Here is a 13,316-nt window from a genome sequence, read left to right as displayed (position 1 = left end):
ATTAGCCAGGACGGATAAGGAATGGTGTCCCTAGCCTCTGTCTGTCAGAGGGTGGAGATGGATGGCAGGAGAGAGATCACTTGATCATTGCCTGTTAGATTCACTCCCTCTGGAGCACCTGGCAGTGGCCACTGTCGGTAGACAGGATACTGGGCTAGATGGACCTTTGGTCTGATCCGGTACGGCCTTTCTTATGTTCTTATGTTTTTAAAGAAGTTTGATACTGTGACTATTTCAAACTGCATCAGGATTTCAAAGTGAGATCCAGACGTCATACCTGTTTATGCGCCTTCTTGTTGAAATTTGAGTTTAAAAAATAATTTTCAGAAATAAAAATTGAACAAGAAGGTGAATTTTTAATATGGATTAATCCTATTTGGCATTTTTGGGTTAGGGAGGGTTGAAAAGGACACTGGAAAATAAATTTCAGTTAATTTCAATTAGTTATTTACATGGAATAATGAAGGTAATACTACATTATTTCTTCTATGCCACATACTTGCTTGTTTTCTAGACTGTCATATAAGCATTATTCATCTTTTGAGAGCAACTGGGCCAGTTGCTTCTCTCTCTATTCTTTTGATTCTGCAAAGTTCCATAGATGTGAATGAATGCTTGCAAATTAATACCTGATATTGTTTTTTGCTAATCAGATGAAGCTGTTCTTTTTAAACACAAATGTGATATCAGATGTGCAGTAATTACTGAGTTAAAACCAACACTATGCAGAATATTTTTCTAATTAAATGTGTTGCATCTGAATGGCTTCCTTTGGATCACTCTGTAAAGCAAAACTGTACTGAACAATAAATGAAACCACTTTTTTTCTCTGAAACCTAAAACTGCATCTGGTCAGAGTGTATGTGAAGCACCAACACTCTGAATTAGTCTTTTATATGAACGAGAGAAAGGTAATTTGAAGGTTTGAACTCCCCCCTTCCTCCCACACATACACAGGAAGCTCGTCTCAAAATGAACAATTCTCTAAATAAAGACTAATTAGGACCTAAATTAATTAGAAGGTGTGATTTGAAAAGACATTGATGAGAAGAGTCTTGTCATTTTAGACAAATAGAATGGAGCTAAATAAATTAGGCTCCATTAATATATCATTGTTCTGTGAGCAGTTGTCTTTTACTGCATTCATTAGAGGGTACTACTTGAAATGAACCTTTGCTGGGTATTACGGATTCAGCATGCATTTACCAATGCCTAGCGCACAATTCCTACATTAAAAATATTTCAACAAATCCTCATAATTCCTGAAAATTAATATTTATATTTTCTGTGTGCTTTGCTTTTCATCTGGAAAGTTTGAGACGCTGAACATTAATTTCCCCACACATACACAGTTGTCAGAAAAGAAGCCTTACATCAAAAGATTTGGAAGCCAGAAGTCTGAAATTACTTTTTTTTTAAAGTGTAGTCTTATAACTTTATAATATACAATAGATCCTCCCTCCCGCCTCTACCAGGATAATTTTCTTCCAGTATTATTTATTCTGATAGAAAACGCACTGCTTCATGACTACTTCAAAATTCCAGTAATCCTTTGATGACTTTTTAAAACTGTGTTCTAAAGAGTTCCTGCAGTATATAATTAGGACATATTGCAAGTGCACATCTCATCAAGTGTTTCTTCCTTTCAGAGAATGAGAACTATTTTTTTCTTTTCCTTTCCCCTTTTGCCTTCTTTTTCTGCAGATGGAGCATTTGGGAGATGTCAGCGGGTTCCGGTGATAGATGTATATAAATACGAAATTTCACCCCCCATTCTTCAGCACCTAAGGATCATCTTAGAGAAGCTTTCGCATAGAGGTACAGTAAAAATTGAATGAGAGTGGACCCAAGAAATGTGTGGGGCAAAGGAGCAACAGTCCGTGGTGTAGAGTAGTGTCATTATTTTCTCTGGGTTTTGGTATTGTGTGGTACAGAAAATTTAGATCAGTATGTTTCAGGCCGGATCCTGCAGTTCTTATCCAGGCAGAACACATCCTGAGCCAGTGAATATGTAGCAGTGTTTTGGTGAAGCATCTAAAGGAAGGATATGTCCCCTCTGCAAACCATGTATGTCTGTGCCTTCAACCTTGTCTATGCTGAAATTTTAGAAATTGGTGTACCTCCACAAGTGTAGACATGATTCACACTAGGGCAGGAGTTCTCAAACTTCATTGCAGCACGGCCCCCCTTCTGACAATAAAGTTACTACATGACCCCGGGCGGGGGGAAGATCAGAGCCCAAGCCCTGTCACCCCAGGTTGGGGGAGAAGGGGCTGCAGCCCGAGCCCCATTGCCCGAGGTGGGGGTGGAGCTCAGGCTTAAGCTTCAGTCCTGGGTCCCAGCAAGTCTAATACTGGCCCTGGCGACCCCATTAAAATGGGGTCACAACCCACTTTGGAGTCCCGACCCACAGTTTGAGAACCACTGCACTAGTGTAAATGATTAATGGCTGAGGAATAATTTACCATACATTTGAATGCATCACAGAACATTACAGGATAAAAGCGCATTAGGCACCCAACTTGCTAGGGGTTAACTTTCCATCAGCTAGGAGAAATTCCTAACTTCCTAATTAATTCCTGTACTTTATTTGAACTGTTCTGGTTTCATTTAACAACTAAATCTAGTATGGCTCCAGTAATGATTAGTGAATCTTCCTTGAGATAATCCCTACACTCACTCTAAAGTGATGGAAAGGCTGAAAAGGGAGAATCTGTTTTCTGCATGGCTTAATTGGAATTAACAAAACAAAACTTTGAACAAAATGAAGAACAGTAACTTGAACAAACTTCTTTGCTTGTTATAAGTGAATAAACACATCTGTTTTGGAGACAGAGATAAAAGCAAGAAAGCTTTGTAATTTTAATCTTCATTTTAAATTGTTCCAAAATGTATGTTGGAATGATTTATGATACACCCTTACAGGACCCCAAAATAGCCTGTGGATTTATTTCCTGTCCAGCTGCCTCCTACTGATGTGAACACCGGTCAATGCCTGGTTGCATGTAGTAGGAGGATGGGAATGGACAAGTATAGCTTGCAGCATCCTAGCTTGCTCTTCATTAAGTGCTAAATCATTGTCTTGCAAGCAAAGCCTAAGGCAATGGTCTTTGCTCAGAGCAACTTTGTAAGAGCTGGAGAGATGGAATCCTTCCTCATCTGTGAGTAGGCTGTGGGGCAACTGGGAAGCCAGGTACCTAGTGACTACTTACTGTCTCCCAGCTCCCTGCAGGATTTGGAACTGATGGATCTCCACTGTCTGTGGACCCTTTGCTAGACCCCACCACTCTCTAACTTGCTCATGATCTACCTGCCATCCCCATGCTCTTGTGCAGAGAGCCATCACTGAGCTTGTTTTGATACAGGATTTCTCTGCACATGATCTCTCTATCTGGAGCCCACCATCCTTCTAGCAGATATGTTGGCATTTCTGCTGCACTTTTATCCTTGTAAAGGGGCATGCAGTATTTTCCCCTAAGGGAAATCTTATGAATGAAATGTGGACTGTCTCCTGCTTAGTGCATTGAAAGAGACTGGTGTAGAATATGCATATTAAATACCAGGTAGGGAAGGAAGGGGTATGTCACTATTAAAACTGGTTCAGGAACCTTACAAAAACACACGCAGATGTTCATCTGCCTGCTTGCTCTCACATCAGTTTGAGCTCTCTTGTCTAATATTCTTGGCAATTAGGAACCATGGGCACCTTAAAAATATCTACAACAGATACATACAGTACACACATTCAGTGCTTGTCATACTTCCTCCCTGCTCTCCCCATCCTTGGCAAATACTGGAGTATTCATTGTGCATAAAGAACTGGACAAACAAAACCAATTATAACTCTTCATTTGGTAGAAATGTTTAAAGTGTGTCCATTGTTATGACAGTTCTGCCAGGTTAGTTTTATCAATGTTTACCCAATCTATTATTCTTATAATGAGATTTAGAGGGAAGACTTTGTTTTCTACTGTAGCTATCAAGGTCCATACTTCCAACCCATGTGTGTCAGTTATAATGATGATCATTTGCATGGTTAATACTGCTTTCCTGTGCACTGTACAGAATATCACGTCCCTTTCATTCAATACAGACATAAAGGAAACTTGCTCATTCAAGATCACACAGATGGTCTGTCATAACTATAAAGGGAGGGGTAACAAAATCCCTCCTAGCCAGAGACACCAAAATCCTTTTACCTGTAAAGGGTTAAGAAGCTCAGGTAACCTGACTGACACCTGACCCAAAGGACCAATAAGGGGACAAGATACTTTCAAATCTTGGTGGGAGGAGGCTTTTGTTTGTGCTCTTTGTTTTGGGGGTTGTTCACTCTTGGGGCTAAGAGGGACCGGACATCAATCCATGTTCTCCAAATCTTTCTGCACAAGTCTCTCATATTTCAAACTTGTAAGTAACAGCCAGGCAAGGCGTGTTAGTTTTATCTTTGTTTTCTCAACTTGTAAATGTTCTTTTGCTAGAGGGTTTACCTCTGTTTGCTGTAACTTTGACACTAAGGCTAGAGGGGGTTCCTCTGGGCTCTTTGAATCTGATTACCCTGTAAAGTTATTTTCCATCCTGATTTTACAGAGATGATTTTTACCTTTACTTTAATTAAAATTCTTCTTTTAAGAACCTGATTGATTTTTCATTGTTTTAAGATCTAAGGTTTTGGGATCTGTGTTCACCAGGACTAATTGGTGAGGGTATACTCTCAAGCCTACCCAGAAAAAGGGAGGTAAGGACTTGGGTGGGGGGGAGGAATTAGTCTCAAATCTCCCCAGGAAAGGGGGGGTTAGGGACTTGGGAAATATTTGGGGAAAGGCAGAGTTCCAAGTGGCTCTTACCTAAGATTTGGAACACGCTTGGTGGTGGCAGCTTACTGTTAACCTAAGCTGGTAAATAAGCTTAGGGGGCTTTCATGTGGGTCCCCACATCTGTATCCTAGAGTTCAGAGTGGGGAAGGAACCTTGACATGGTCCAGAAATACTCAGAGAAGGTCTTAACTTGCTCCAAAAGATCGCTCCATGAGCAGTTCTAATTTCCAGTTTTGCCCTGTCCTTCAGCAGCACTCCTAACTATCTCTGCATCAGCTAAGGCTACATCTACCATGAAAAGAACAGGATCAAACTGCACCCTTTGTTACTGGCATAGCAACATGCCACACAGATTTTACCTGAAAGATTGTACAATATGTCAATTATAATTCATTTCAGGATGAGTAAAATTCCTGTTAGCAGCTGCACCAGCCATATTGCCAGTTAAGGGTATTTTTTGTTGCTCATTATCTTGAGTGGTTTTCTAGTATCTTTGGTCTTAATTTTTACAATGGGTTGTTGGTTTTTATTTCCTGATTTTTACATTCTGTCAGTAGTACTAACTTCCTTGTTTTCCTCTGCTGGTAACATGCCCACCTCTATTTCCTTATTGCTAATTAGGCTATCCATCCTCATTTTTCTTTATTTTTTTGGTGTTATTGATTACTTTCAAGTAATGTTTGTGATCAAAGCAAAGGCCAGAAGGAAAGGTTGTATGTTCAGATACAATAAAACAAAGTAGAATGTAGCACAAATAACACATCACAGTTTATTCTGCCACCCTTAGTTACATACAGTACACTAGCAAAGCATACAATAGAAAGTTGGATGAGTCATACTATTGATGTTAATCTCCTCAATAAAGGATCTTGACTGTATGTTGAATTAAATTTTCACGAGGGTACAATTTTCATGGCTTTTTTTACCCACTGAGAGTATTTCTGTTTATGTCAGCTGTCAGTGCCTTGCTGCGAAGTTTTGTTTTCTCACAGTACTGTAATCCCGCACGGCATTTTCACTCATACTATCCTTGTCAAGACTCTGGCAATGCTCATTATGAAGATTTTCTGAAAAGTTTATGAACTTGGCTGTGGGTAGGGAAAAAGCCCTTCTGATGGTTGCTGAAATTTATGTACTAATAAGCTGCTTGTGCCACTGGTCCTTCTATAATGCATGAGAAGGAGGTAAAACATTTCTCATTCTTCTTCGAATGGCTGCACATGTGGGTTCCACTTAGCAGTCTGCGCACCTGGTGTGCCAGAACTGGAGAGCTTTCTGCAGCAGTGCCTGTTGGGACGGTGCACATGCCCTGTGCCTCCAGAGGCTATATATAGGCATCACCCACCCTCAGTTCCTTCTCACCAACCATCTCTTGAGTCTGAGCTCCCTGTGTGGCTTACCTCAGGGTTTTTTGTCTATGCAGCCAGCAAGTTAGATTCCTGCCTTTTATTTCTTAGTTAATAGTTGGTTAGTTAGTAGTTAGTGCTCAGTATCTAGTTTCTTTACTGTTTTAGTCAGTTAGTTTTGGTGTGAGGCTCCAGTGGCATGCACTCTCGCCTGTCATTAAGCAGTGCCCATCATGTGGGGTGTCTATTTTAAATAGTGACACCCACCCCATGCATTGTCTTTTGTGTCTCAGCAAGGGACACATTAAAGAGAGGTGTAGTATCTGCCTTCTTTCAAGAAAAGGATGCAGATTTCCAGAGATCTGCACCTCAAGCAGCACCTTCCAGCGTAGGTGAGGATACCTGCTTCAGCCCCAGGGCCTTCGGATCACCCAGATTCTCACACTGCTACAGAATCTGCAGTGGTCTCTGACAGACCCCTGGACGCAGACTTTTCTCAGAGAAAGAAGGGTTGATCTTCCTCTCCGGGGCTTCCCCAAAAGAGGATCCATAACATGACTGAAATCACCCCAGATCAAAGAAGGACTCTTCCTCCTCTTCAAAGAAGGACACGGAACATTGCCAGGACTCCTCAGGTACTTGGTACTGCTGGGCCGTTGACCTGTGCCTCCCTGTCTATACTTTACACTCGTCTGCAGTGGCCCTTTTGGAACTCCTGGGGTGTCTCCCAGGTCTCAATCACCAGTACACTTGCAGGAAAGATTGACAGACCATTTTGCTGGGTACCTGCCAGAGCCACCTACATTGCAGGACCCTGCAGATACTGGCCCCTGTAAGCAACCAGTCTTACAAGACTACCACAGGAGCAGGTTGTACCACAAGAGGACCCACTGACCCCAGTTAATCTGTCGTCTTCATTGTTAGATGACTCAATGGCCTCAGGTTCCTCCTCCCTAGTTTCAGAGGATTTTAAATCTTATCAGGACCTATCGAGGAGGATGGCTGAATTGTTAGGCACAGAAATTGAGCTTGTCCAAGAGAACATGTTCAAGCTTTTGGACCTTGTTCAGGCAGCAGCCCATGGGAGAGTAGTCTTGCCTATTAACGAAGCTCTTTTGGAACTGGAAGGCCTTGTGACACATGGCAGCCTTCTTTGCGCTTACAGCCAAGTGCACGGAGAAATGATATCACATTCCAATGCAAGGCTTCAAGTGTTTTTATTTCTACACTGCCCCATATTTCCTTGTGGTAACAGCTGCCAATGAGATGTGACAGGGAGATTCAAATCAGCTCCCAAAGAGTCCAAGAGACTTAACTTGTTGAGGATAAATTATTTCATCTCCTCTCTGCAGATGTGCATAGCTAACCAACAGGCACTGTTAGTAAAATATAATTTTGTAAACTGGGAAGCAATGCTTACTGATAGGCTGCCTGAAGATACAAGGGAGGAGTTCATCCTGGCAGAAGACCACTTGGTGGCCAATACATCACTCCTGTTGGTGCTCAATGTGGCAGATGCTTGTTTTTGGGGAATGGTGTCTGCAATAACAATGAGAAGAGGCTTCTGGTTACAAAACTCTGGTATAGCCTCTGACATCCAGCAAACCATAGAGGGCCTCAATTTTGATGGTCAGTTTTTGTTCTCTGACAAAACCGATGAGAGTTTGCACTCATTTAAACACTCCTGTGCTACACTTCGTTAATTGGGGATCTATACTCCAGCCCCCAAGAGATAGCAGTACAGGACCCTATAACAACAACAATACTCTCAGCCTGGATAGCCTCTGAAGCAGCATGACTTTTTGAGGAAGAGGCACAAGTCACAGAAATGGAGGTCCTCCAGCTCTGACTCCAATCAACCAGCTTGTTCTCTGTCATCTTTGGGGAAACAGCAGATTTTTTTCTCCCTCAAGGATAGCAATACAGCCACCAGCAATCATCCTGTCCCTCCCCCTAATCCTTTGGGAACAGATTATCCTAGTTTTTCAGTGCTCAGGAAATTATAACTCATAAATGGGTCCTAAGTACTGAGAGACTGGGATACTCTAGCCTCTCCATCCCCATCTCACAAAGCTGTGTTCCTTCAGTAAGTTCTGATTCTGCTCACTCTAGGTGCCCCTGAAGAAATCCACCTTCAATATCAGGGAAAGGGGTTCACAATACTTTCTGATCCCCAAGTCCAAGGGGATCTGAGACCCATACTCAACCTTCAAAATTTCAACACGTAAAGCAGATATATAAGATTTTGCATGGTTTCCTTGGCATCAGTCCTTCCCTGCCTAAACCACAATGGCTGATTTGCTGCCCTGGATTTACAGGATGCCTGTTTCCATGTGGCAGTATTGCCAAGTCACAGGTTTGAGATTTGTAATGGCAAGTTGACATTATCAATACACAGTACTTCCTTTTGGCCTGTCCTTGGTCCCAGGTGTATTCATCAAGTACATCGTTGTGGTGGTGGCATTCTTGAGGAGGAATGGAATTCACATCTTCCCTTAGATGGAGATTAGTTAGTGCTAGGCAGATCTGAACTTTGAGTTCTTTGCCATGTCCAGTTCATCATCCATCTCTTCAGTCATTTGATACTCATGCTGAACAAGGGGAAGTCCTCATTATTCCAACACAGGGGATCGAGCTTATTGGGGCGCTATTCGATTCTACAAAATTGATGGCTTTTTGCCCTCAAGACAGGTTTCACGCAGTTTGCCAGTTGTGCCACCCCACCATCACGGTCCAGGTATGTTTAAGGCTACTAGGCCACCTGGTCTCATGTACTTACGTGACTTTGCATGTCAGGCTATGCCTATTCATCCTTCAAGGGTGGCAGAAGCTAGTCTCTCAATTGAACAAATTGGTCTGGGTTCTCCTGCAGTCCTGTTTCCTAGAGTGGTGGATGGATTAGAACAGTGTATATCAGGTGTAGGCAACCTATGGCACAGGTGCCAAAGGCGGCATGCGAGATGATTTTCAGTGGCACTCACACTGCCCGGGTCCTGGCCACCAGCCCGCGGGGCTCTGCATTTTAATTTAATTTTAAACATTTTAAAAACTTTATTTACTTTACATACAACAATAGTTTAGTTATATATTATAGACTTATAGAAAGAGACCTTCTAAAAATGTTAAAATGTATTATTGGCACGTAAAACCTTAAATTAGAGTGAATAAATGAAGACTCGGCACACCACTTCTGAAAGGTTGCCAACCCCTGGTGTATATGGAGGCATAGCATTTGCTCATCTCCTTCCAATCAAGACAATCATTATCAACACCTCTCTGATAAGGTGAGTGCATACTTGGGGGGGGGGTTGCAAATCTAAGCTTTGTGGACCGAGCAAGATGAAGCTCTTCATATCAGTGTTCCTGAACTTTGAATGATTCACACTTGCTATGCTTTTCTCCCTTACTGCACAAGCTTGTTGGTCCAGAAGCTCACTGACTGTACAACTTCAGTGTACTGTTTGAACAGACAGGGAGAGGCATAGTCCATTCAGGTCTGTTGGGAAGTGGTGAAACTCTAGCACTTTTGCATCAAAGAAGGCATTGCTCCTATTGCCACTGACTTACCTTGCTCCCAGAATCAGCTGGCAGCGTCTCAGCAGGAGTTTCTCTGGGAATCACGAATGGTTGCTAAAGAACATTGTACTAGGGAACCATCCTCAATGCCTGGGGTGTTCTGCCAGTCCACTTATTCACAATGAAAGACAATAAGGAATGTCAGTTTTCTTCTTGAATAGGTTATAATCGAGGTGCACTAACTGATGCCTTTCTACTGAGATGAGGACCAGAGGTCATGTACGCAATCCCCTCTATTCCGCTCATCCATCAGATCATACTCCTATTGAAAAAAGGTACTGCTAAGGTAATCCTCATTGGCCACTGTGGTGAAGACAGTGCTGATTCCCAGATCTTCAGTCTCTCGATTCAATCCCGTCACCCCTCCTGTGATTTCTGCAGTGTGGACAAATGTGGCACCCAGATCCGAGCAGCCTGTGTCTCACGGCATGCCTGCTGCCTGGTTGGATCAAGTAACAAAGGACTTGTCCGTGGCAGTTCAGGAGATACTACTTAATAGTGGGAAGCAGTCCACTAGGTCCACCTACTTAGCTAAATGGAAACTTTTCTTGATCTGGTCCACTAGTCAGAGAATTCAGCCAACAGATGCTAAGATTCAGGACATTTCAGAGTACCTGCTACATGTTAAATCCTTGGTTCTTTCTCTGGGTTCCCTGAGAGTCCACTTAGCTGTGATCTCGGCAATCCATCCTCGCATTCAAGGGAAGCCATTTTTTCCAATCCCAAGGTTGTTAGATTTTTAAAAGGCATTGTTCACATTTTTCTCCTGTAAAAGACTTGATTCCTTTTCGGGAACCTCCACTGTACTAGTGACTCTGATGTGTCCTCCATTCAAGCCTTTGGCAACCTATTCTTTGCCTGTCAGAAGACATTCTTTTTCATTGAAATTGTCAGCCAGAAGAGTAGAGGTAAAGCTATATAGTTTGGTTCAGACGAAGTACCGACACTTCCTACATTTTCAACAAAAGTAGAATCAGCATTTCATCAGAACCAAACTGCACAGCTATGTGTATTTTTTCCCCAAAGCCACATTCAAATAGAGATGAAGAGTGGCTTCACGCTGTGTATGTAAAGTGAGCACTGACCTTCTATCTGGGCAGGACAAAATCCTTTTAGGCTATCTTCATGTTTCTTTGTCTCTTTTATGCCGACAGAATTAAAGATGAGGGAGTTTCATCATAGTTTCCAGATGAATTACTTCCTGCATCACAACTGTATGTGGGGTAGCAAACACCCCTCCACTGCAGCGACTGTTGACCCATTCAACAAGGGCTCAAGCTACTGCAGAGTTTTTGAGGGACGTCCCCATATTGGACAATTGTAGGGCTGTTACTTGGTCCTCCATGAGTACGTTGACCAACCATTACACCATCTTGACTACTTAAAGATCTGATGCAAACTTTGGGAAAGTAATTCTGCAGATGCTAGGTAAGTTATCTCCAAGCCCCACCTCTTAACAATACTACTTGTGAGTCACCTGAGTGGAATACACATGTGCAACCCATCAAAGAATGGCAAAATGGTTCTGTACCTGTATTGTAACTGTTGTGTTTTGAGACATGGTTCACATGGATTTTCCATGACCCATCCTCCATCCCCTCTGCATTGGAGTTTTGAGACCCTCTGCACCGGTCTCTTCTGGCTTAAAGAAACTGAGCGTGGTTATGGCAGTACTGCTCTTATATAACCTTGGGAGGAGCCACAAGGACATGCAGGCTGCTTGTGCTGGCCTAACAGGTACTGCTACAGAAAGCTCCAGCACACACTGGGTTCACACACACCTGAATGTAATATATATGTGAACTACATCTTTAAAAACAACAGTTACAATACAGGAAAGAAACTGTGTTTTCCCAGAGTTACAGAGCTGTCAAGAAGAGGTTGCTTAGACAGCACTGTCCATCTACTAAAGACCAGCATTACAAAGATAGCCAGAAAGCACAGCACTATAGAAGGCAGGATTGATGAGATTGTACAGTCCCTGAAGGAGATGGAAGTATTTATTACTGGAGCTGGTCTTCAGAATCATCTTAACACAAGCCACTGTGAGAGATACCAAAGAAGAGGAATCCCAATGAATGGACAATGTATTATAAATAATCCATTGGGCTTCCATATTTGTGTTAGTATGCACTAAAATGCCTGAACTTATTTACTGTGGTGGTGTAAGTAGGACTTAAAATATGTATTCATTTTCCTTTTTGTCCAAATAGTTTAATTACACAGTCAAAGAAATGAATGACACAGACAAAGAGATCACTCATCCCTAGTTTTTTACAAGATTCTGGAAAAGTTTGAATGAAGGTCAAGTTATCCCAGATGACCATGTGAATTTATCAGAAGAATGCAAGGCAGTATGGAAGCACTTGGTGAAACTCCATTAAAATTCAAACAGAGTCAAAAATGTCACTAGAAAACATATTGAAAGCAATAATAAAAGAGGATGATGGCATTTCTTTTATTCACTATGCCAGAAAGGGAATTGCATTTGTTTCCTAAAGCAGTTTCTAACCAGTGATTCTAAAAGGCTAATAATTAACAGATGTTATTAAACCACTTTGGAACTGCAGCTGCTACTACAACATGTGTTATAAGAAAAAAGAGTTCATGTAGGAATCCTTGGGCAACCACCCACTCGGAGTGCTTGTATGGGACACTGTCTCATGCAGAGCAAAACATCCTATGCTGATATTTAAGGTAAATTAAATCTCTGAATGCACCAAGGCAGTGCTTGTTCCCAGACTGTTCAGCTTCCATTCAACATAGGTACTGACACTCTGCATTTTACGTGTACAGAAACTCCTCACTTAATGTCCTCCTATTTAACGTTGTTTCAAAGTTACGTCGCTGCTCCATTAGGAAACATACCCATTTAAAGTAGTGCAATGCTCCCTTATAACGTCATTTGGCTGACTTTACAAGGGAGCACTGCACAAGTTCCTCTTCTCCACCTCCTCCCCCTCCCTTCCTCCCTCCCTCCCAGTGCTTCGGCAGTGCTTAGGCCTTTCTGGGAGGGAGGGAAGGAGAGAGGGAGGGAGCGGGGAAGCTGCCCCCCCCCCCAGGCAGGCAGGGCCACCCGGAACGCAGGGGCTTTAGGGGCTGCAGGGCCCTGGGCTAAGGGGGCCCCGGGGCCCTGGCCTGCAGCTCTAAAGCCCCTTTCGGAATGCGGCCCTGTGAGCATGGACCGGAGGACTCAGGAGGAGCAGGGACAGCCACGCAGCCAGCAGCCGGAAAGAAGCGACGCTTTCCCCTTCAAAGCCGGCTGGGGCTCTGCCAGCCGGGCTTGGGCGGTGATTTAAAGGGCCCGGGGCTCCCCGCAGCAGCTGGAGCACCGGGCCCTTTAAATCACCGCCGGGGAAGCCGGTCCAGTCCGGCACGGCATACTGTACCAGATCAAACCCGATATAACGCAGTCTCACCTATAAGGCGGTGAGATTTTTTGGCTCCCGAGGACCGCGTTATATCGGGGTAGAAGTGTATTTTTTCTCCCTACTGCAGTTTTAACTTACAGACATTCATTTTCTCTTTCACTTCACCTGACCTCAGTTTCATCAAGATGGTGTGGTATCATATGCAACAC

At 42.9% G+C, this 13,316-nt stretch overlaps 1 protein-coding gene across 1 annotated transcript in view; it reads left to right on the top strand.

The window, feature by feature from the left end:
- Positions 1-761: 761 nt before the first annotated feature.
- The window catches only part of PTPRN2 (protein tyrosine phosphatase receptor type N2), a 688,626-nt gene continuing 676,071 nt past the window's right edge, over positions 762-13,316 (top strand). Inside the window, exons 1-2 of the mRNA XM_029911620.1 lie at positions 762-783; positions 1,705-1,818. Of these exons, the coding sequence (XP_029767480.1) occupies positions 762-783; positions 1,705-1,818 (136 nt within the window). The remainder of the gene's footprint in view (positions 784-1,704; positions 1,819-13,316) is intronic.

This window comes from Terrapene carolina, unplaced genomic scaffold (assembly GCF_002925995.2).
Source record: "Terrapene carolina triunguis isolate 2854851 unplaced genomic scaffold, T_m_triunguis-2.0 Scaffold111, whole genome shotgun sequence".
NCBI classification, from domain to species: Eukaryota; Metazoa; Chordata; order Testudines; family Emydidae; genus Terrapene; species Terrapene triunguis.
The sequence above is the reverse complement of the archived record's forward strand: the minus strand, read 5'-3'. Positions and strand labels throughout refer to the sequence as shown.